Source organism: Cebidichthys violaceus, unplaced genomic scaffold (genome assembly GCF_023349555.1).
Source record: "Cebidichthys violaceus isolate CVI_PGR_0920_01 unplaced genomic scaffold, fCebVio1.0.p SCAF_17, whole genome shotgun sequence".
Classification (NCBI taxonomy): domain Eukaryota; kingdom Metazoa; phylum Chordata; class Actinopteri; order Perciformes; family Stichaeidae; genus Cebidichthys; species Cebidichthys violaceus.
Window position 1 is genome coordinate 9,616,224 of NW_027176340.1, and position 23,828 is coordinate 9,640,051.

Here is a 23,828-nt window from a genome sequence, read left to right on the forward strand (position 1 = left end):
ATCTTTGACAATGCTTCATAATTTACTTGTTGATCATGTTTATATACAAAATACATCCTGCAAAGTAACTAGTAATTATAGATGTCAGAGAAATGTAGTGGGATTAAAAAGACACTGCTTTCTGAAATGTAGTCAAGCAAAAGTATAAAGAAGCACTAAATGGAAAATGCAAGTACCTCAACATTGTACTTTAGTACAGTACTTGAATAGATGTACTTAATTATTTTGCACCAATAGTGTTGTGTATTTCTTCTTTATCTGCACCTGCACACTCCTGCATTAATGTTCCAAACATTCTTGTGAACAAAGCAAGAAGAAGCAGTAAGCAAAGAGAGAATTTGACATAACCTAATAGGTTTGGTTTTAAAGAAGCTTTCGTGTGCCTGTGAAGATTTCTAAAAACTCTTTAAAGTACTTCTATGAGTTAGAAAAAAAGCAGTTTGATACAAGAAGAAACATTTGTACTACAGGAATAGTCGTAAGCTTACCTTTTCCGTGGACTGTGAAGTGCCAAAGAAGATTGGGATGAATGCCAGCCAAATAATGCAGGTGGTGTACATGGTAAAACCAATGGGTTTGGCCTCATTGAAGGTCTCCGGCACTCCTCTGGTTTTTATGGCGTAGACCGTACAGGTGACCATGAGCAGCATGCTGTAGCCCAGCAGGCAGATGAGAGACAGATCAGAGATGTCACACTTGAGCACACCACGAGCCATCACCGGGTTAGAGGTCCTCTGGTCCTCGTAGTCAATAATGGCCTTGGAGGGGTCCACGCCAAACCAGATGCACACCCCAAGCAGCTGCACTGAAGCCAGGGTGAACGTGATGACCAGCTGGGAGGCTGGAGAAATTAACCTGGGTGCACTGACAGACATGGAGCCCTGCTCAAAGATGCGGTAAATACGATTGGTTTTGGTGAGCAGGGCGGCGTAACTAATGCTCATGCCCAGACCCAAGAAGATCCTCCGGAGGGAACAAATTCCCACATCGGGGGTAGAAATCATCAGGAATGTTGTGGCATAACAGAGGAAGATGCCAGTTAGCAGCACGTAGCTCAGCTCTCGGCCTGATGCTTTCACAATGGGGGTGTCGTTGTAGCGGACGAACGTGACCACCACGAACACAGTGGCCATGATGCCAACGACAGCAATAAGCACGGGAAAGACTGCCCATGGAGAGCTCCACTCCAGCTTAACAATGGGGATTGGAACACAGCCGGTGTGATTCACGTTGGGCCGTAAATCAAAGCGACACATCTTACACGTGTAGGTGTCTGCCTGGTACTGATAGCCATCGCAGCGCTCACAGTGCCAACAGCAAGGCATGCCCTTCACAATCTTCTTGCGCTCGCCGGCCTGACAGGGCTGACTGCAGATTGAGGAAGGGATCTGACGGACACCGCCGGGCCACTGCATCGTACGAACCTGCGAAGTATTCAAGGGGACACAAGACAGACATTAATGGACAGAGAGAAAGACAAAGACAGAAGAGAGGAGATTTGTAGAGATACTGTATTGACCCCCCCCCCCCCCCCCCCAAAAAAAAAAGATCCCCAGCACACCTGGAGGTCGAGGAAAATCTAAACAGTGGCTACTTGCTGTGTGTGGGTTTGAACCTGGCCTGAAGTACCAAGCATCATGCTCCCATGATGCTTAGTTTTATTTATTTATTTGGGTGTGGGGTGGGAAAGGGCAAACTGGGGGTCAAATGTCTTCCAGCTGGAGGTTAAATTATCCAAAAGGTAAGACACAAGAGGAAGCTGCAGGCCTGCAGGGAACTGACAGGGTCTCTCTTTGGTAAATTGTTGTTTGTGTTAAAAAAAAATCAATACTCTGCTGTCTACGATCAGAAGAAAAATAGATTAATTCCGTTTCAGGATGCTATCCTCCTTGTGGATTTTCCCCCTTTACAAGCACACTTGTACGGATAAATTAAATACGTCATTTCAAACGTGTCCGCTCTGTTTGATGTTATGTTATCAATTTTATTCAATTGTGGCTGTTCATTCAAAGCCGGTAAATGTGCCTCTAAATGTGCATTTAATTAAGAACTCAAAGAACACTAATTAAATACGGCTTTAAGAGTCAGAACTGGCGCATTCCACAGTAGGTGCCCACCACAAACATCGCTTTTTCCTTTTTTCTCCCACAGCACATAATGTTGAAAGAGGTAAAGAAGGCAAAGCTCCTCTCAAGCTGCTTCATTTGTTCAATTGTACTCTCTTCTGGCTGCCCAAGGCTTCCTCTTCATTTTGTCAAAACAGAATTTGTTTGGTTCCTTTATGTAATTTACGGTTATAATACCGTTACTTCATCACACCCCCCTGCCCACCGTATTGTTTTTTGGAAGTCAGTGATGCAGTCTGGAGAGATGATATTAAATATGTCTGTCCTTAAGCTCTCATGGCTTTCTTTTCATCACAGTCCGCCCTGTTAATCATTTAAAGCGCCCTCTGGATATTTACACCTTTGAAGATGGCATGAAGCGCTATCAAATGGTTTGGGAGGAGTCAGTGAGCAAACACGCAGCCGCAGAGCTGGAGAAAACAGTTTTTCAGCGAAGGACTTGAACAATAAACACTAACACAAACAAAACAGGAATGGAAAAGGCGACGCTTACGTTGAGATGGAGTTGATCCGTCCAGTGGCCAATTATTTTGTATTCGGCAGTTTGGTTTCGGATCTGGTATTGGTAGATCTCGTATCGTCCAGGAGCATCTCCATTTTCATTAAAGAGCACTGGGTTTCCAGCTATGCCTAAATGAGAGAACAATCATCGTCACCATCATCATTATCATCATCATCATCATCGTTTACTTCACATCGTTGAGTTTTGTTCTGTGTTGTGAGCGTGGATCTATCAGAGCAAACTAATATGTTGTCATTGATACGACAGTTATTATTCCACTAAATTAGAAACCAAAATTATGCTTGTGAATCAAAATCTATTTTATTTTCTCTCTCATTTGGCAAGATGGCTGAGAACATATTGACACTGTGTCCTAATGAGAACATCCCGCATAGACACAAGGAATTATGTTCCTTTTGGACAATTTGAGTGCATATGATTCATGTTCATTGTCAACTTGTAGAGCTCAGTTTGCCAGTTATGTTACGATGTGGAAATGTGAGGTTGGGGGTGGCGTATAGTTTGACAAATTTCCATGCCGAAGATTGCAGTTTACGTCCCTTCACAGACCAACAATTAATGTTTGGCTTTATTAATAATCGTCATCAAGTCTGGTTTCATATTTTGAAATGACCACCCGTGTATCAGATTTGTTCGGTGATTCAAATAGTAATATTTTTTGGGTGGATGACTGTTGGAGAAACAATAATCCACCCAGAGTTTTGTAGGTGGGATTAAGAATGGCGACATAATCTTTCTAAATAGGTAGCTATCATGAAAAATAGATCATAAAGTCATAAGAATTATTACTCATCGCTACCACAGCTTCTGTGTTGAATGAAAATGATGTCAGCACGACGGATAAATCAATTGTAACTGATTGGACAAAGCAAAAGCAAAACAAAACATCCCCCCTCATAAACAGATATCAAAAAGACAGTTAAATCTGATTACCAATTTAGATCATACCTCAACCTTCAATTGAGTATTTAAGTTTCCATACCTTAAGAATACTGTGGTTGCAAATTACAAATGTTGTAGAAAGAAAGCAGCGTTGTTAAAAAATATCATTGAAGATAATCATTGGTTTTAAATCAACGATATCTGGCGTTGAACCGCAGAACAGCCCTCAAACAAACACACACACACACACACACACACACACACACACACACACACACACACACACACACACACACACACACACACACACACACACACACACACACACACACACGGGTCCTCCTTGTTATAACAATGTATTCCTGTGTGCCGTTTTTAAGACGAGTTGTGATGATGCATCACAGAGAAAAGCCCACCACAGATTTCTCTGTAACTATAGGCGAACCCCACTTCCAGTAAAGCGATCCATTTAATTATGGTAGAACGTGGAAAGGTTCTCCTTAAAGAGAGAAGAAAGGAACTTCATTGTCGAATTGCTTTTCACATCAACTTTCACAAAACCTCTGTACCTTCAAACACTGATGAAAGCTGTTTTATTATTAAGTAAGAACAAAAAGTTTAACGTGGCCAATTGCTGCTGATGGATTTCTGCTGATGAGAATTTTTTTTTTTCCTTTCTTGCTTTTTGTTTCGAGGTAGAAGGATGCAGCGCCCTAATCCATATCTCGATGAGTCAACCCTGCTGGATTACAGCATTACCGTTTCACTCAGCCTCGCATCTGGGACAATGCCGCCCACATCACAAAGCGGTGAGTGATCATGGGAGGATTACAGTGACTTTATAAAGCAGAGAGGCAATATGTTTACATAAAAATATTAAGCACATCAACACTATTTGTAAGCTGTCATATTTTCTATCAGAGATTTTAGTTGTGCAAAGCTTTTTTTTTTTTTCCCCTCTTTCACCATTTCCTGTGCTTGTAAAAGCGCTTTGATACGCTGTCACGGTTCGGGTTATGTGCTCGAGCCTGTAAGTGCTCACATGGACACTGAAAGAGGAAAATGGACCCTAAACACCACCATGGTGGTTACTGTATGATTATACATAATACATAATATATATAATAGCTTTATGGGTCTTTTTGTCATGCTTGCTTTTCAAATCCAGACCTTTCATAGATTGACAGCTCTCTCTCTCTCTCTCTCTCTCTCTCTCTCTCTCTCTCTCTCTCTCTCACTACTGTTGTTATTTGTTTGATTATGCACAATTTTCCCATTTCCGCTGCACATTTCGCACACACACACAAGGTTAAGGAACATTGAAGTGAGTCCAAGATTTTGCTACGTAGTGACCATAAAAAATATTTTTGTAGTAAGAGTTTAAAGGCCTAATCTTTATTTTCGGACCATAGAAGTTACAGGTATATGTGCATTTGTAATGTAAGAGGTTAACCGGTGTGTCTGGTGTGTTTTTTTTCATTTTTCATTTGTTACAGGTTGATGAAGACTTGTTCAAACACCGCTCATATCATGAGAGCTTCTGCTGTGCTATATCAGGTGTCGGAAATGACTGCGAAAAGCAATCTTCATTACAGGTACGTATGTCTGACAGTAATGACAGAAGTATAAAATACATTAGTGAGGTAATCAGCAACAGCAGCAATAACCACCAGAAATTGAATACAAGATGTATCACGCTGTTGGAATAATTTCCGGGAAGCGTAGCTTAAAAATAAAATGTCCCCAAATATCACACTTAAAGTAGTTATCAACTATGCATTACTTCTTTACCAATTTGGTGTAGTCTGTGTGTGAAATCAAAGCAACTTCATTTGTGCTCATTTATCTTAACACGGCAGATTGAAACAGTTTTATGTGAGGACAGCCAAATAAGTATAATAGTTCTCTTTAATGCAACTTTAATATTTCAACACATGAGAAGTAATCGGATGGTATTGTGTGCTGGCACAGAACATCATACATCTCCTGTGGTACCCAGAATGGTAAAACAAATGGAAAAGACTAATCTGGCTTCTTTGTCCACAGCAATGAATTGACCGATTAAGGCACTATGGGGAAATACTGCCTGGGGTCGCTGTCATTGTTCCGGAGGCAGTGGCGTTGTCCTCTTCATTAAGAGTGAAGAGAGCGGTGCATTTTGGGGCATATGGTCAATGTTTGAGTTGCAGATGAGGAATTAGGCCTGTCATGTGGCACAAATTGCTTGTCTAAACAGTCCTCTCACTAGTCAGGGGCATAATGAGTTCCACAGAGGCTTCTGCCACCGCTGCATTGTGCTGTGCACTAATGTGACAGCGTAGCCTGGGTTCGCACATGCGGGTACCGCGGCACTCGTCTCCTCTCAAAGAAACGTCGGGGTTAATGAGGCGCTTGTGATTATATGTAATATTTAATAATTGTTGTATTGCCCTACTCCCTCTCTCCATTTCTCTTCCTCTCTTCCACACACCTGAAGAATTACCTGACTGTGATCATTAATCCAACATGTGCTTGTTCCGCATGGATGCACAACCGGGACACCTTAGTGAATGACAGCACAGCTTGCTGCCCTCTACTCGGCCATTAACTCTTAATGACCTGTACGCAGGCAAGTCATGCAGAGTTTACCACAGATACGCTTCACCCACGCAAGTAGGCGTGTGTCATTCCTGCTGCTTCGCCACTGTCAATACATTTGCATGATTCCTCAATCACAAGCTTCTGCTATATACAAGTGCTCTCTAACTGGGTGAACCATACATGACACAAGGTGAATTCAGCGCAATGTTCTGTACATTTCCACAGCGCTAATTTCATGAATTTGCTGCGCAGAGTTTCTCCTTACTCTAGATGTTTCATATTCAAAGCCTGACGGTAACGGGATGATTTACACTCATTAAGTCACAGGACGGATTTAAATGTGAAAGTGCAGGAGGCATTGAGTTTAATTGAAGGTAACTTAACAGTGAATGAAAGCAGTATTTATGTTACAGAAGAAAAACTCAGTGCAGTTAATATGACATGGTGAGTAGTGCTGTCGAAATGCATATTGTCCTACGACGACTGCGTAACAAATAGATGAGTCCTCTAATTTTCCAAGATAAATTTCTGTGACACAACTTTGTGCCGTGTGAAAACGATGTGTAACTGAAACGGCAGCCCTACAGATTAGTTGTCTTTATCTGCTGGAGGAGGAGGGTGAAGCAAGGGTTGAGGAGGTGGCAGGGGTTGCACGTTATGGTCGTATGCTTTAATAGCATATTAAAACGAGAGGAGGATCACAAAACAGGGAGTTGCAAAAAATAAAACATAAATATGATGAACTCTTATAAAACTGGAAAATAAAGGCCTACTTCTTATATAAGTGAGCCTTTTTTGTTGAGTAAAGTAATGGCCTTAGCCACTATTTGAGAATTTACAGGACTTATCTATTTATTTTTTTTGGCAACTGCACATCTTAGTGTGTGTACAACAGGTTTTAGGATACTATACTATGATGAATGAGCTTTGTATCTATTGCTGTCCATTCTTATCATGTTGAGATGCTGATAGTAATTTTTTTGTGAATAACAGGCCTGGGTGACATGCAAGGGAAAAAAAAAAGACAAAGACATTTTCTCTACCAGACGCATCTTCTGAGTAACACAACAATGAAGACTTTGCACATGCTCAAGGAGAGAGAGGTAGGTGTGCAGCGATGGGAAACCCTCAGATCTCGACTTTATTCCACACTCAAAACAGCTGTCCCTGGTGAGAATGACGGGCGGAAAGGCCACTGCTTTTCAGTCTGCAGCAGAGCAAAAGCACTTTTCCCTGACGTGATAGCAAGAGACATGAAACACTGATGAGAAGCTTCATTCAATTGCTGCTTATTGAAGTCTGAGCAACTCCTCGACACATCGAATGCCGAGGTGGGAACAAGACAGAAGGAAGCTCTGAAGACAGTCAAACAATGCACAAAGACTGGAGGTGTTTGATTCTTCTGCTTTGTCGGCTGCTGCTGCTGCTGAATGAGCAAATGAGCACTTGAAAAGTTGAGGATTTAGAATTAAGCTACAACTTTAGAGACATTCCAGTGATGGAAGAAGTATTCAGATTCTTTATCTAAGTCACAATACAAAGACCACACTGTGAAAATACTGCACAACAAGTAAAAGTCCTGCATTCAAAGCAAAACAAACTTAAAGTTTCGATGCAGTAAAATGGTCGGTGTTTTATTATCATACATTATGTTTTTGGGTTAATATTACTAGTGCCTTAAAGTGTATGTTGCGTTCTTACTGCTGTAGATGTTTACGGTTGACCTGATTTTAAGTAAGGTTGACTCCTTTATTCATTCTTGGGTAGTCTAAACCACTGGTTCTCAACTGGTCTCGCTGCGGGACCCACAATCACCCCTTAATGACAAGCCACGACCCAAATTTTCAACTTCTTAAATGTATTTAATGAAAAGATGGTGCAGTTTGAACCTGAGCTGAAGATGTCCACTGCAGTTGTAGTAGGAGGGAGCCGTCAGTCCCCGTCCCACACATTTCCACGTAAACAAGTAAAACTGCTTTATTTGTTATGTCTGTAGATTCTCCATTTGTAATGCAAAATGACCACTTGCCTTATATCGAGCTGTGGTCTGTTGTTTGATGTCATCCGACATGTCTTCAATTCACCTACTTATAGTGTCATTTGACAGAGGTATAGTTTTCAGTTTATCTGCTGTGGATTGATCAACAAATGTCGCTTCAGTTTTGACGGCTTCATGCTTTCTTGTGCCAGAACCTCTCTGCACAAAACACACTGAGGTTTTTGCCGTCTTTTGTCCTCAATGTAAGAAAATCCATATCTCATGTAGTCGGTGTCTTACTTGCGTTTCGCTCACTTAGCATGAAAACAAACTTTATGAGTGTTCATCTATACTGTGAAATGGTGGGTGTCTATTAGCATTACAAGGCATTAACGGCAAATACTGTAAAGGAGTGTGAATAACTCCGCTGCATAAAAACTCCCCTTCAAAATAAAAGCACACGATTTATTTTTGAATTTTTTTCTCTCCAGGCAAAGGTCCACGACCCACTGAAAACGGATCCACGACCCACCAGTTGAGAATCACTGGTCTAAACCACAGCAATGATCGTATGTTTGTAGCAGCGATGTCCTGTGAGAACCACGCATCTCTAAAAGAAAAACAGCCCTGTTTTTAGCTTGTTGCCGATGCATTTTCCAGGTAATCAAAGAAGGCTTTTAATTGATTTTCTTAGGTTAAGAAGTAGGATAATGTACTCCATAAAGGCAGAAAAAAAAATTAAAAATCACATTGAAAATCAACAAATGTGCTGATACATGTTTTTCACTGGATGGGAAGGGTATGAAGAATTGTAAACTAAAGTTTTGAAATAAATGTAGTACATTATTTGTCTCAGAGATGTGTTGGAGTAGAAGGATAACGTTGCATAAAATGGAAATACCCAAGTAAAGTACAAGTATAAGTAATGTACTTAAATATAAAGGCTCTTGAGAAAGCACACAGATAATCCCAGACTACTGAAAATATCCCAGCGGAGCCAATGCTTCTGTCAGATTACTTTTCATCTTTTCTAAAAGGTTATCTGTCACGAGCTAGCTTACTGTGTCCCCTGTTGAGACCCTGACTGCCCACTGAGATATCATAGATAAATGGTTTTGTGAGCGTGCCAGGTGGATGGCCACTGTGAGCACCTTTGGTTTTTTTTAAAAAAAAAGCTCTTTGACATTTGACCTTTATCAACAGAGTTTCATTACATATGCAACGTAAGACACAATGCATTTGCTTTGGATATAGTCTAACTAGACTCTTGAGGGCTGTGCAGCTTCTGCAGAGGAAGAAATGTGAATTATTTTTAGCAGATGTCCACTAAAACTGCTGACAATAAACAGAAATGTGTAACAATAGATTCTTGCTGGTTCAGCCTCAAGAATGAGTCATCACAATAACAAAAAAAATGACCTACTTTTACATGCATTTCTTGCGATTGCCATTCGTTTGTGAGAAAAAAAGGATGATTGCCCTGCGTGTTTACTGGTGCATTACATACTAACACCACAACACAGACATATATATTTTATGTATCTGGACAAGTTCAATATAACAAAGAGTACTGATGCAGTTGTATGGAGTGTAGAGTAAGGCAACCTCTCTAGTCAGATCAAAGCTCAAAGGGATCTACTGCACTGGAGCTTTATGTCGCTGCTAGCAGGCTAAAAATGGAGGGCACTTTATAACAAGGCACCACTCAGTCCTCATTGTGCATTTAATATTGAAAGCATGTTGATTTCGTGATGGATGCAATTCCAATCTACACATTTAAATTAGATAGTGATTTCCATTCTTGCATCAAATACCCGATGCTCTTGTAATATCTGTATTGTTTACTATTTTGAATATTTAATCCATTATGCCCTAGCTGTATGTCACCTTTTTATTAATTATTAATATATTAATTATGAATAATTCTATTATTTTTGCAATATCTTGTTTTAGTTGGTCCAAAACTCCAAACATTCCTTGCAGAAGAAATCAAACATCAGTGCTAAAAGGGAGGGAAAAAAGCTGCCATGTTTCCCCAGAGTGGTTGCATTTTAAACTGAAAACTCTGAACTTGTGCAAGGCTCAGTTGTGTAAAAACAAAATTATATATAGATAAAACATTTTATACTGTGTATGCGAATTGAAAATAAGCTTCGTAGACAGTATAAACCTCATTTATCTAGACAGAGACCATCAGAAACAGCAGTTTTGTCTGGGAAAAACGCTTTTTTACAACAGATCATGAGAACCACTGAACCCAACATACTGCCTGTTGTGAACAACAGCCCATCAGTTGTTTTTCTCCCGTACGCTATTGGATTCTCAGCAGCTCAGTTGGTGAAGTTGGAGGTTAAGAGCATGTGAATGGTTGTTGTTGTTGAAGACGAGTACTTACTTTTTCTACCTGATTTACTCAGAGGCTTCACTTTGATCTGAACAAATGTTGAGTATCATGTGGAAGAGAGGTTTGTTTGGAATTCCCATATACTCAGTATATATATATATATATATATATATATATATATATACACACACACACACACACACACACACACACTCTCACACACACGCGCACACACACACACACACACACACACACACACACACACACACACACACACATACACTGATCTTTTGAGACGCAATAGCCTTCAAAATCGCCCATTCAATATTTTTAAAGAAATACTTTCTTTTACTTCTCAGATATGAATTAAACATTAAATTGACATTTTACCAATGCAACAAGTAGATATTAGAATGACAAATTAGCTTGAAGAGCAGGAGTTCAAATGAATAATTTATCTGTACAAACACTGCATACTCAAGTCTCTGAGAGGGAATTTTAATTGTCTTAAACTGCTTCAGTGTCTATATAATGAAACTAAGGACCACTGCTCTTTTTGTCAAAGCAGTTAATTATTAATATGTGAGTCATGACAGAGAACTTGACTGATAGCTGGGTATAACATAAGGCTTCATGGAGGAAATGGAAAATGGTTCATAAGAAAGCATAAACGGTGCTGGTTTGTGACACATGCGATGTTGATGACGTCTACATGGAGAAAATGTTTGTCTGTTTGTGCCAGAGATGCTTTCCAACACCCTCAAGGTAATGTAAAGCGCATTACATACATTAGGTTAGTACATTTATAACCTTCTGCTGTTGCCAGCTGAACAAAGTTATTGTATTTGTACGATAAATTAGCCCTTTTTACAATGTAATGAAATTCTGAAGAAATGTAAAACATTTTTTGCTACAGTTGAATGATGAAGAAATTAATAAAGAAATATCTATTTGGGATTATTTTTGACAGATATTGCAATTGTGATATGATTTGTGATATCATCATTATTCTCATTTTCAATGAAAAACATATTCAAATGAATATGGTGTGATTTTTGATGGGATCTGAACCAAACAAAGTCTGTAGAATATGATGTGGTGGCCAAGACATCTCTGCAGCACAACTATACTGTATTTAAATTCAAACGGTATTTTGCTAGGTAAACTGAGATGGTTGAACGTGATAAATGCTTGACAAGCATATGTTGGCATTTTCATTGTGACTATGTTAGCATGCCGACTCATTGCTATGCCTAAGTGCAGCATCACAGGAAGGTTAACGTGGCTGCAGACTCTTAGTCTTGTTTTCCCATAATGGTAAAACATTTAAGATCTGACTTTGAGCCACCCTGATTATCAATTGTACATTCACTGTATCATTAATGTATTACAAAGCTCAGGTAACAATGCCTCTTGAGTTGAGACAAACATGCACTCCACTATCAATAAATGTGACTGACCTGCAAAGTTTAGACGGCGGATGTGCTTCAGCAGATGAGTGCCATTGATGGGATCCATTTTAGCGCAGAGGCCCACCTTCCCTGGGCAGAGCTCCTGGTGCATACTGTGCAGGGCATGAGCCATCGCATAGACAGCATCAATAACAAACTGCACCTTTCCTTCCTGCTCATAGTTTGAGTCCTTTCCTATCCGCTCTTGATCTGTAAGACATGTAAAGTTGTAAGTTAGGCATCGTGCATTATTATACCGTATGTGTGCGATTTTACAAATTGCTTACATGCAGTAAAATCAAGGGTAATGCATCCTGTGTGGTCACTCATTTAGCTCATAATGAATCATGTCGAGTGTGAGGTTGAGTCCCACATTTGTATCCATGTAGTTCAACAATCCAGAGGGAGACTGAAAAGGATTTCACAAGTGTATTTGAAATACTCCATCAGTAATTCTATCAGCCACATCATGCAATCAAGAAAAATGTGTTCACTTAAGGACTCAAGTGGTTTCAATGAATGGGTACAGCTTAAAGAATTATCTACTTGCCAGTTTGTCTCTGACCCTCGTTTGAAGCAGGCTGATGATGAATAGCTTATTTAGTGCTTGTCCCAGACAACTAATATCCATAATGGTAGCAAAAAAACATTTTTGAAGAGATCCATCTAGAAACTCCATTATAGAATAACTTGAAGATACTACTTGTGTTTTTCCAACAGTCACTAAAACCTATCTTTTCGACACGTCTACCCTTGCGTCATTCCCACTTTGGAGAGCAGCTCAGGTTGGACGGGACAATTCCGTGCACTTGCAATGAGATGAACCTTTTAAATGGAGGGTGTGGCATCAGTCCAAAAACAATGCTGTAGAAGAAAATGCATTGCTCATCGGTGACTCTTATTCTTTCTACACTGAATGGGTCTTGCCTCTCGCAATTAGCTAGAAGGTAAATATCTGGACCGTTGCAGAGGAGCAAATCAATTCCAATATCTGGAGTGCAAGGTTTTCTCCTCCGGGAAATCTCATCAGTTAAAAAACAAAAACTCGTTCTCGTCTCTCCAGCAGGAATACATGGATTTCCCTCTGAGTGATTCTGTACACATTAGGACTTGGACCTACATGTCTATTCCATTAGCCATTACTCACAGTATATGCCTCATGCCATTTTTCATTAGCAACTTTAAAAAAATGGATATATGTTCCATTGTGATCGCATCCTGACCTGCTTGACTGAAATGGAGACATCCATTCACAGGACAGGGATAATCCCCTCATAGGCTCAATGTAAAAACTGGTGATAGGAGTTCACTAATCCTGGCCCATGGTGTTCCATAGGTTTTTGTGATTGTTAATTGCTATGAGGAGGTGGGGCCAGAGAGGGAAATACAACATGCCAATTCCAACGTCTCCTTTCTCCTCACGAGCCTCAAATCGGAAAGCCGTCTCAATGCAACTCTGCTTTATGTGCAAAAGAGATTATAAAAAGCAGGTGTGTTCAGCTGAGATTATTAGTAGACTAATTACCAGGGATGAGCTAATGATAGAGCAGCATATATTTATATACATGCCAAATGGAATTATTAATTAAGCTTTGCAAGTTAATAAGCACACAGTGGCGGATGTGCTGGTGTCATTTCTAAAATAAATGCTTTAATTGTGGGTGCAAAATTACCTGACGGTATGTGGAGCTGTTTTCCATCATATTTAGCAAAAAAATGTGAAATAGCTCCTATTGTGGTAAATAAGATATTTCATAAGCTATTAGATGGATTACCATGAAATGTGGTAGAGATATCTATGGTGCCCAGACGATGAATCCAATTGTGTTCAAAGTTGTTAATATGAATATGCACGTCTAACTTGTTAGGATAATGTTTTGGAAAGCCAGAAAGCTTTTCTAAATTGACACTGTACAAAATACAAGGCACAGGTATTTGGCATAGTACATAGTACAAAGTTGTACTTAATAAATCAGAACCAGGTCAAAAAGAAAACTACAACTAGTTCAAAAATGTGTTTCTCTATTTTGGGGGATATTGCGAAAAATAAAAATGTGAACAAAAATTGATGTGGGCTTAATTAAGAAATACATGGATGTAATTTTTTGTTTATTTTTTTGCAAGGATTAAGTTACTAATTTTGGAAGTTGTGAACCAAAATATGTTGATTTCATCAAATGTAGTTTCTTCTTTTCCAGTTCTAATTATGGTCCCTGGGCTTTGGGTATCGGCCAATATGGAGTACAGATCTAATGATCTAATTTGTTTTTGGAAAAGTAGCAGGTCACAGACGGGCAGCAAAATACAGTAAAACCTTAAATTAATATCTATGTTGTAAAGGCATGATTTATCTTGTTGAGTAAAACGTATACAGTGCCCAAATACTGAATGGAACAAGGTGACACCAGGAAAACACCTATTGTAAATACATGTTTAACCTTGTACCTGCTTTTTTACAATTACCATAATTACCCTTATTCACAATGCTACCTGTGGTGTGACATTAAGCGTTTTTTTTATTGGTATAAGATATATTGACCGTTTATGTGGCAATATTGTCACATTTTCTGGCTCAGAACCATTGACAAATTATTCAATTTGCATACATGTTTAACAGTGTGATTCACTGTCAGTGTAGTGGCCTAAGTTGGTGTAAATATTCTTCTTTGTTCATGCTTCTGGTAAGGTTTTGGACATGTAGATTCCAGCGATGCATTACCAAACATTTTGTGACAGATCAGTCATTCTTTATGCAACATCTGTCCTCTTCAAGTGCTAGCAATTTTCAAAAGCCACTTCAATCTGAAAGAGTGCTATCCCCCAAATCAGCAAAGGTCTCCTTCTGTTAGCCATCTTTCATTTACTACATCTCCAGCTCTTGCTTCAGATCAGAGGGGTTTTAATGCCCCCGATTAACACATGAGCTTTTGAAATGCATGAATTATTGTTGGAGGTTACGGCTCAGTAATTAAGGGCCACAGGGCATTGATTGGACAGAGATTGTCACAGTTTGGCCTACATGCTTATGCCATAGGGAATCTTGCGAGCCAGAATGGGAGTGAGAGTAATATTTCTCTTGCAGGCTTGGCAGGCCACCCACACTAACTTTGTATTGTCTCTTCTCCATAAGACCATTTCCCTTTTCTCCCTCCGTCTCACTCTCTAGCTCCTTACTCATTGGCATGTTGGCTCTCTCACACACATTTCAGGCGGACATTTTGCTTTCAGAGAAATCCATTAAGATTAAGCAAAAGTAAAATGTGAAGCAAAGTGTGGGTGTCTTCCACTCTGAGGTGTCACACAAGACATTTTGTGACAGTGTATGTGGGCTTAGACCTTTGACCATTTTTTCATCTTGCGATTGGCCAGCGGCCATCCTGTTCTTTCCTGCCAAAACATTTGGGCTGCCTCTTAAATTAATCTGACACTGGCGCTGCGTGCTGCTCATCTTTATTTCATTATTTAGTTCATCTTACAATTTGACATTACGTCTTCTTATATCTGAATTGACAGCTAAAGGTGCTCTTTGATTTTTTACGTCTTTTTAGGGTTGGGGTTTATAATTATTTTCATTATTGATTATAAATTAACATGGATATTTATTTAGACTTTATAATATCAAAAACAGTGAAAGATGTCAATCACAATGTCCTAGAACCAAAGATAATGTCTTCAAGTTACTTGTTTCTTCCAATAAAAAGGGCCAAAGATATTACATTTACACAGATCTAAAACAGAAAAAGCTTCATGTGAGAAGGAATCAGCAGATGTTTGGCTTTTTTTCACACATACCATAACAAATACTTTTTTTATCAAAGCTGCTGTCGATCAACTAACTGAATAATTGATTGGACTTCTACTTTGGGGTAAAAAAAACATACCTTTTTTAAATCCAAACTGGGATTTAAAGAGTGCATGTTATTTTATAAATGTATGAATTACAACATTCATGTCTTAACCCTGTAGTGCCATTTGTATCATATTTGATACGTGAGTTTCAGAGACCTCTACGTAATTAACATGAGCAATACTTTCCTGAAAAAACTGTTGTATACAATCCTATACATATCTGCTACCATCTGGTGGAGTTTCCATGCACTGCAGGCAGTAGCAGGCATTTAAATTCCATTTCCAAAATGGCCGCCGTCACGAAGTGACTTTTTCGTTTTCGGCAGGGAAATCGTTGCTAATTTTGAAACAGTTACGGTAAGAATAACATTTATAGTGTTACTAATATGTCAATATGACTATTTACTGTATTGAAGAAAACTATAATTACTTCATATTTCGTTCCTTATTTTATAGTAAAATTGTGTTGAAAACATAGGTATCAAATATGATACAGCAGGTTTATAAGGTAATAATTCACCTGTAAATTGTTGTATTGTATTTCATTATACACTCTGGATTATGCCATATCACAATGCCAAATACACTGTTTTGGTCATTTAATTAAAGTAATTAAAGGTAGTAAGCTAAATTAAGTGAAAATGTATGTTTTTTATGTATAAAAAAGAAAATCCTTGGCTATCATAACCTTTTTTTATATTGTTAATTCATTAATTCATTAATTTAAAAAAAGAAATTCAGAGTAAACAATCAGATGCAAGCAATGCACAGGCAATCACTTCTCCCATGTCTACTGTGGGAAATGTAAAGTCCATCTTTGCCTGAAAAAGGACAGAAACTGTGCTTTTCCTGCCACGAAGCGAAACAAACAGGTTGTAAAAAGGTTGCTGTTTGAGAAAAAATAAAAACCAAACCAACTGAAATGTTCCAAATGTTCCAAAGGCAATGAAAATCATTAGTTATTGTTTCTAAAATAGACATTGTTGTGATCAATAAATTGACAAATATGCCTGATGTATCAAATGTGATACAAAAAAATATCATATATGTAAATACAAAAAAAATAATTTTATTATTTTTTTTGACTAAAGGTCCAATAAACACTTCAATATCAAAAAATCTGAATTTTCTGAATATTATATGATGTGTCAGGCTTTATTAACAATACCTCTACCTGGTCAGCACTGGTACGTAATGCCTGCAGGAAATACCCAAGATATTTCCCTCCAACCCTATTCTATGCTGTATTTATTTTCATCATAAAAAAAAAATGCCCCATTTCTAACACAATGCATGGTGGGAAAGGCTCCAGCCTCCTGCAACCATGAACAGGATAAGCGGTTTAAGCAATAGATGCTTCGATGAAAAAGCAAAGCACATGCTTGGTTTATCTGCATTGCTGTGTTTCCTGCTGTGCCCACATCATTAATATGCAGAAGAAATAAGGAGCCTATGAGATAGGTCCCTGCTCTACCTTACCGCTTCTTTCCACATTAATCAATGTCAGTTTTACATCTCCTTCATTCACATATAAAATACAAGTCTCTCTTAGATTTTCCCCTAGTCCTTCATGCCCTCCTTATCCTTTGATCTCGCTGAGCAGTCTAACCCTCTCAGGACACCAATAATTCTGCAGCATGCCCCATGTTGTTCTCTCACAGCTGCCTCAGAGACTCGGCAAAGCTCTCCACCAGTGGAGTGTCACACTTTAACCTCAAACAAATGCTGCAAGACTGACTCTTCTCAAGCAGAGCCCATAGATATGTTTCACATTTAATGTCTGTAATGAGAACGGCATGTCATAGAAGAGCTACTGACTGCATTATGCAGGTACCTACCGCAATCCCTCCTGCTATAGTGTTTACCATGTTAAGAGTCATGAAATTAACCCCTGCACTGAGGGTTTATAATGAGTAAATTATGTAAAGTGCATGAACATTTAGAGTGCAAAGATTTAGTCACAACGTGTAATCATTAAAGGATCATTACCTTGTACATTAACTTTGACTGGGTATTTGAAGTCTTACAGCATTAGTGATCACTTCAGTCAATTATTTGGTTGAGTGCTCAAGATTTAGTTGCCGTGTGTCTCATAATCAGTTTATTCAACATTGTGGCCGATATGTTCATTTTCCCTATTTGCAGTTTCATTATTTTGTATTTAGTTTGATGTTGTCGTAGTGTTTTAATGCTTCTTGTCTTGTTTACAAAACTGCAGATAAAATCCAAACCTAGAGAACAGCCTCACCTTTTCAAGCAGCCCATCTTTATTATAAAAGATAGTTCTAGTGATATTTTATACTTCTCTTTCATATTATTAAAGACCCTTGCCTTATTCTATTTTAGCGTGTTTGTTTTTTCTATTCTCATGGCTTATCAATATGTTTTAATGATATCTAAATGTCATAATGTGTTTCTTGTGCATCTCAATGCTTTTGATGTTTAATGTAAGGTGCTTTGAATTACCTTGTTGCTGAAATGTGCTATATGAATAAACTTAGCTTAGTCTTGCCTTGAGAAGACAAAACAAGAGTTGCCTATGTGGCCAAAGTCTGATACTTTATATTTTAAAAATGTTATTGATCTTTGCCATAGCACTCCATTGTTATCTGAAAACTATTATAGAATTGTGAAATATGACTGTATATATGACCAAAAAAAAGTTGTACAAAGCCTTTTGTAGCATACTGAGACTGAGCTACGCAAAGTCTGATTAATAGCCTCAAGCATGGGGTTCAAGTTTGGGGCTGAAGACTACAAGTTTAAAAATTAAAAAATCGGAGGATGTGGACTTACTGTAGAAAGAAGAGAACCTACAAGATCTCTGTCGCCTGCTCCTCATCTCAGCCGTTTGAGGCTTGAAGCTACATTAGCCGCTACTATAACTCACCTGAATATCTGACCGAACTGTGGCATTGTTTGTTTCTATTTGTCTACTATTTCATAACGTGTCCTTTAAAACCTGGTGGGATGTGCATTAGCAAATTCCACTGGGAAACTTGTTTATCTACTGTTGTTATGAACTACTATAGATACTTGTAAATATTTCAGTAACCCTCTGTAGTATGACTGCAAGGACAGATGCATGAAACTCTGTTTGATTTCAAGACCAAAAGCTTATGCGTGCGCAACAGAAATACCTTGTCTTTAAGCCAAATTTAAGCCCCTGCATATGTTACACCTCAGTTATTGGGAAAATGTAAACACGTGTTTTGAGCGTTATCCAGAGTGCCGATGAGACGGCACGCTCCTGAACCGTCACTGATGCTCCCCAAGGAGCTCGCCAATGTTCTGGCAGGAAACCAGGGGTCACTCCTTCCAATCTCAAGACTAACTCATCTATCAGCATTAGCTTATCCACCTGAGCGTTCCCCTACAGTTCACATAACCCTCTGTGTTCTCTCTTGTGCTTAGTGTTGGGACTGTGAAGACGTTGCCAGCAGTTGGTTTTGAAGCCCACCTCTTGAGTAAAAGTTGTAGTTTCTCTCTAGTGGATGTAGTGAGTCTGTACTGTTTCCGCATCGCTGTTTTAGTTGTTTACCGTTTTGCCAAGATCTTCCTTTGTTAAATCATGAGTCTATAAATAAAAAAGCAACAAGATCCTCCTGAGTTTTGAGTCTCTACACTCCATCTCTTAATATTAGACTTTATTATAGACATCATTATAGCAAATATATGAGCGTTATGATCACTCCTACAATTAGACATAAACAGATATCAACCTATCCATTTAAACTATATCTGGTGTATTGAATTTGACTATACTATTTTTAGCAATGTAAACACATAATGATACAGTATACCGCATCTTATGGAAGCTTGACTGACAAATATGTTTCATAGATAAACAAGATGGAAATGTGTGACGGGGTCAAGGTTAGCAGAACATGGAGAGTGAACGCATTACTGTCAGCTTGTGACATCGACATCTCATCACCCAATAACAATGACCAGCCATTACTGGTGCATGCACCATTGTAAGGTAACGGAACTCATGATGAAAGAAATATATGAACAAATTCCCTCTTATTGTTCTTCGTATGCACAATTTGTTTTTTATTTTGTTCGTACATCAGCCACACGCCTCCAATTTATGATCAAGTGGGATTCATCATTCGGCACACCTGGGTAACAGAGAATTTGGACTGTTAAGAACATTTGGTGCATCTGAAGTTGACTTCTCTTTTTTTCTCTTAACAGAAAATAAAGAAAAATTTAAGAGAATGTTGCTGCATGAGGCTCATAGTACACTCAGCTGCTAGTATATTTCGTACAACTAACAAAAACAGCTGGACTGTAATACATCATGATACGATTGACTGTGGATATTTAAAAGCAGATATAAAAGCAATAGCTTGAAGCAAGTAAAAAGCCAATTAATCGGACCCTTTGACTTATTACAGACTGTACAAACTGGGTAACTGATTGACTGAACATTTAAGTCAAAGTAATCACAAATCAATCAATAAATCTAGATAACTGAACATCATTAAATACTGTAATGTTCAGAAATTTCTCAAACAGAGAGGAAGAAGGCCATAGTGGAGAAGAAGGCCACTGAGGAGAAGAAGCAGCAGCCCCCCCTTTCGCACTCTTTGTTCCATCAGCAAGCAGGGCAGGAGTCAGCAGGTCCAGGTCAAAATCAAAAGTATTTAATATTGTTAACAGAAGCCAAAACAATCACAAACCAAATTACACTACTGATAGTCAAATATTTCAAGAAATATGAGACCCCGTTCATACCACAGGACAGATTGATGTATCTGCCCCATGGTACGAAGGAAGTCTGATTCTCTCAGGGGACAAACAGCTCCTTTGCCCCCCCAGAGTTGCATTCCTCAACCTATCGATCAGTTCCACGATTGGCTGAAGTCCAATGAGCTCCTCCTTGGATCCTGACCCATTGTCCTGGGCAGAAACCTCAGTGAACTACCCTCTTCCCCCGCAGATTGACACCTCCTGGCATTCCTCAAACCCCCATCACAGACTCAATATACATTCAATGACCACACTCCTTGGTTTAACACTTCCCAAGTAACCACACTGTGACACATAATATCCAGCACTAGGAATGCTTTAAAACTTAAAATTCCTCACAATACCTAATATTATTATGAGTTAATCACAGGCACACAGATACTTTCAGTGAAACCTTATTGTGTGTAGGATGTAAAGTGGTGATGACTGTTGGAAGCTGCACAGCCAGGACACTATCCAAACCCACTAACACATAACTATAGTTTGTGAAATGTCCTATCTGCACCGGCCAAACTGAATAATCGGTCCTGACCTGATGGTTGCAAAGTTCAGTTTTAAGAGAAAAACATTATTACATTACTGCATTTTTGTCTTGAATGCTGTAGATTGTGATGCTGTTAAATTGTGCTGCTGAGAGTAAGTTTTAATATTTTGAAAATGTATATATATATATATATATATATACACATAGACACACACACACACACACACACACACACACACACACTACACATTACTGTATATTTGGGATTTGGATTGGATTTGCATTATCGACGTGTATAAAGAAGAATGTTGCTGCACACATTCATGAATGCTGCTCTGTAATACAAACCATGAAAACAAAAAAAAACATGTAAAAACGCATGGGTGGACGTACTGTTCGCATGGCATATCACGACATGTTCCTGTTTGTAGATACCAGTATCTGTGTGGGAAGTATGCAGATTGTGCATACACACATCTGCCTCCAGGGCAGAGTGGTGGCTCAGTGGTTAGCACTGTCACCTCACAGCAAGAAGGTCGTTACTTTGATTCCTTGTGTGTGTGATTTCCACCTAAAGACACATTATTCAAGAGACAAGAGATTTAAAATTGCTCTTAAGTATGAATGTGAGAGTGGATGAGTTTTCAACTTTGTGTCCCTAATGATGTGCTGATCTATCTGATGTGTCTCCCTCTGCTTCTGTGTACGCCGCACAGGCCATGATTATGTTATTAAACAATACTGTTTTTCATTATCTTTATTTCATGACTCTGTTCTCACTGTAAAGTAATCCATCTTTAAATTTCAAATACATTTTGCTGTCATTTCAAATTTGTGTGTGCATAATGTGGGGCTCAATTTCTATAATATATATAAAATACTCCAAGGCACGCTCCTGCCATATTTGAAAAATAAATAGAACCTGAAATTGAATTTTTGTTTGTAAATGTAAATTCAAACTTGATAATGGACAAAAATGCATTAGAATTACTGGATCTAGCTTTGAGATTGTGGGATGAGCTCAGTCCTCAGCTGGCCTCGTCACTTTGGGAAGCAAGCATCAGTGATAAAAAGCCTGGTTCCTAAAAAGTAAAAGATACAAGGCAGAGGTCTATGATTCCAACAGGTTGCTCGGGAATTTGGGGAATCCAATTACCAAGCTTTAGGTCCTGTCATCTATGTCATCTATTGCTGGGTTAACTTAAAAGGCACTGGACTCTGAAGAAGCTATACCATAGATTCGTGCCTCTGGTTGGTGTCTTCTCTGTTGTATTTTAACATTAGCAAGGAGACTCGTGTGTTGACAAACATTTAGCTTCTCATTCATTTAGTAAGAAAAGGAAATTAGCATATTTAAAGTATGTAAAATACTTCTTAAACCGTTAATCTGTAGGCAAAAGTCAGTCACTGTGCTAGCTAGAATGTGTGTGTGTGTGTGTGTGTGTGTGTGTGTGTGTGTGTGTGGGGCAGAATTCTTTAAAATAATGACTACCAAATGTTGAGCTTCATGTACATACAGTTTTCCTAACTGTACTTGAAATGTAAATTAATAGTTTTTGTTTTGTTTTTTGGGAGCCTCTACACAATGTGTAAGTGCCCTTTATTGTTAACTTTGTGCTTTTACTTTAGATTAAACTGGGAGACTATTGACAGACAATGAACCTGAGGGAATTGGGGGGCTACTTTATTGGTACCGTAATTCTTGCTACACATACTGGAAATATTGCACAGTTTTTAAAAACACGGTTAGGGATCTCATCAGTATCCTACATAAGTAATTTATTTTTCATTTTCTTTCAATGATTTAAAATGTGGGGTGTCAGAGAAATATGTGGTAATAACAAAAGTACAGCTCCAGCAGAGTGGAATAAAGAATAGTGCATGTTATTGATGTAACTGTCATTTTTCATATAAGGTAACATTGTTGAGCTAGCTTGTGAGTGGATTATTTACTTTCAGCATTAGCAAGCACAAAGGCTTGTTTTACAAATGTAAAACGTGAAAACAGAACAAAGCACAAAATCTACTCTTTTAAGTTGCCCTCTGTGAAACTAATGCGCTAACAAGTCAGTGAATGCTGCGATTAACAGCTGTTAGCATTAGCTACCCTGCTAGCTTCAAGTTGTTTGTCACACTGTACTGTTAGGTATTTTTTATTTTAAGTAAAATGTCATTGTTGTTGCTGATTGATATGGTCGACCAGTTGTTGCAACCAGCTGCTTATAAATATGCATGCATGGCTAGGCACAAATGCAATTTAAAAAAAAAAGAAGATATCTGGCCCTGCTAAATAATATTATCAGGAATATCAAGAATGTATAATTAAGTTATAAGCATGTTTCTCACATCATGACACCCAAATGATTATCATGTTCACTACACATATTACGTTGGAGTTATTATGAAGCATCTTTAATATTGATCGCTATTAGCGCAGGAAAGAGTAACAGATTTCAGCAGTTAAAATTGAGTTTTACCTAGGACAAGGGATCATTTTGCCCCCAGACAACATTTGTTTATCCCTCATCTTTTAAATATATGTTGTACTACTTAATTGGTGTTTAAATCTTAATAAAATGCACAGCGTTTTTCCTCAAGACAGATTGTGCTCTCCACAGCTGTATAACGTATGGCACTGAGCCTGAAGCTTTAACCATGCAGCCCAGCTGAGCCATTCACTCGTTATAGCCATGTGGGTAAACACACTAGACTCAGCAGAAATACAGTGCAGCGCTGAAATGAGCTGTGAGATTAACTGTGAGTATCGAATGTATAGCTGCTCCACTTTTTTTAATAGGTGGGCGATGCTGTCAAAACACATCCTGAGCCAAATGTGTCCCTTAAGAGATCAGA

General features: G+C 38.6%; 1 protein-coding gene across 2 annotated transcripts in view; it reads right to left on the reverse strand.

Moving 5' to 3' along the window:
• The window catches only part of LOC137873988 (metabotropic glutamate receptor 4-like), a 153,029-nt gene that overhangs the window by 13,465 nt on the left and 115,736 nt on the right, over positions 1-23,828 (reverse strand). For both annotated transcript variants that reach the window (XM_068712535.1, XM_068712536.1), the window contains exons 7-9: positions 11,894-12,094; positions 2,620-2,756; positions 489-1,424 (exon numbers count right to left, since the gene is read on the reverse strand). In XM_068712535.1, the coding sequence (XP_068568636.1) occupies positions 489-1,424; positions 2,620-2,756; positions 11,894-12,094 (1,274 nt within the window). The remainder of the gene's footprint in view (positions 1-488; positions 1,425-2,619; positions 2,757-11,893; positions 12,095-23,828) is intronic.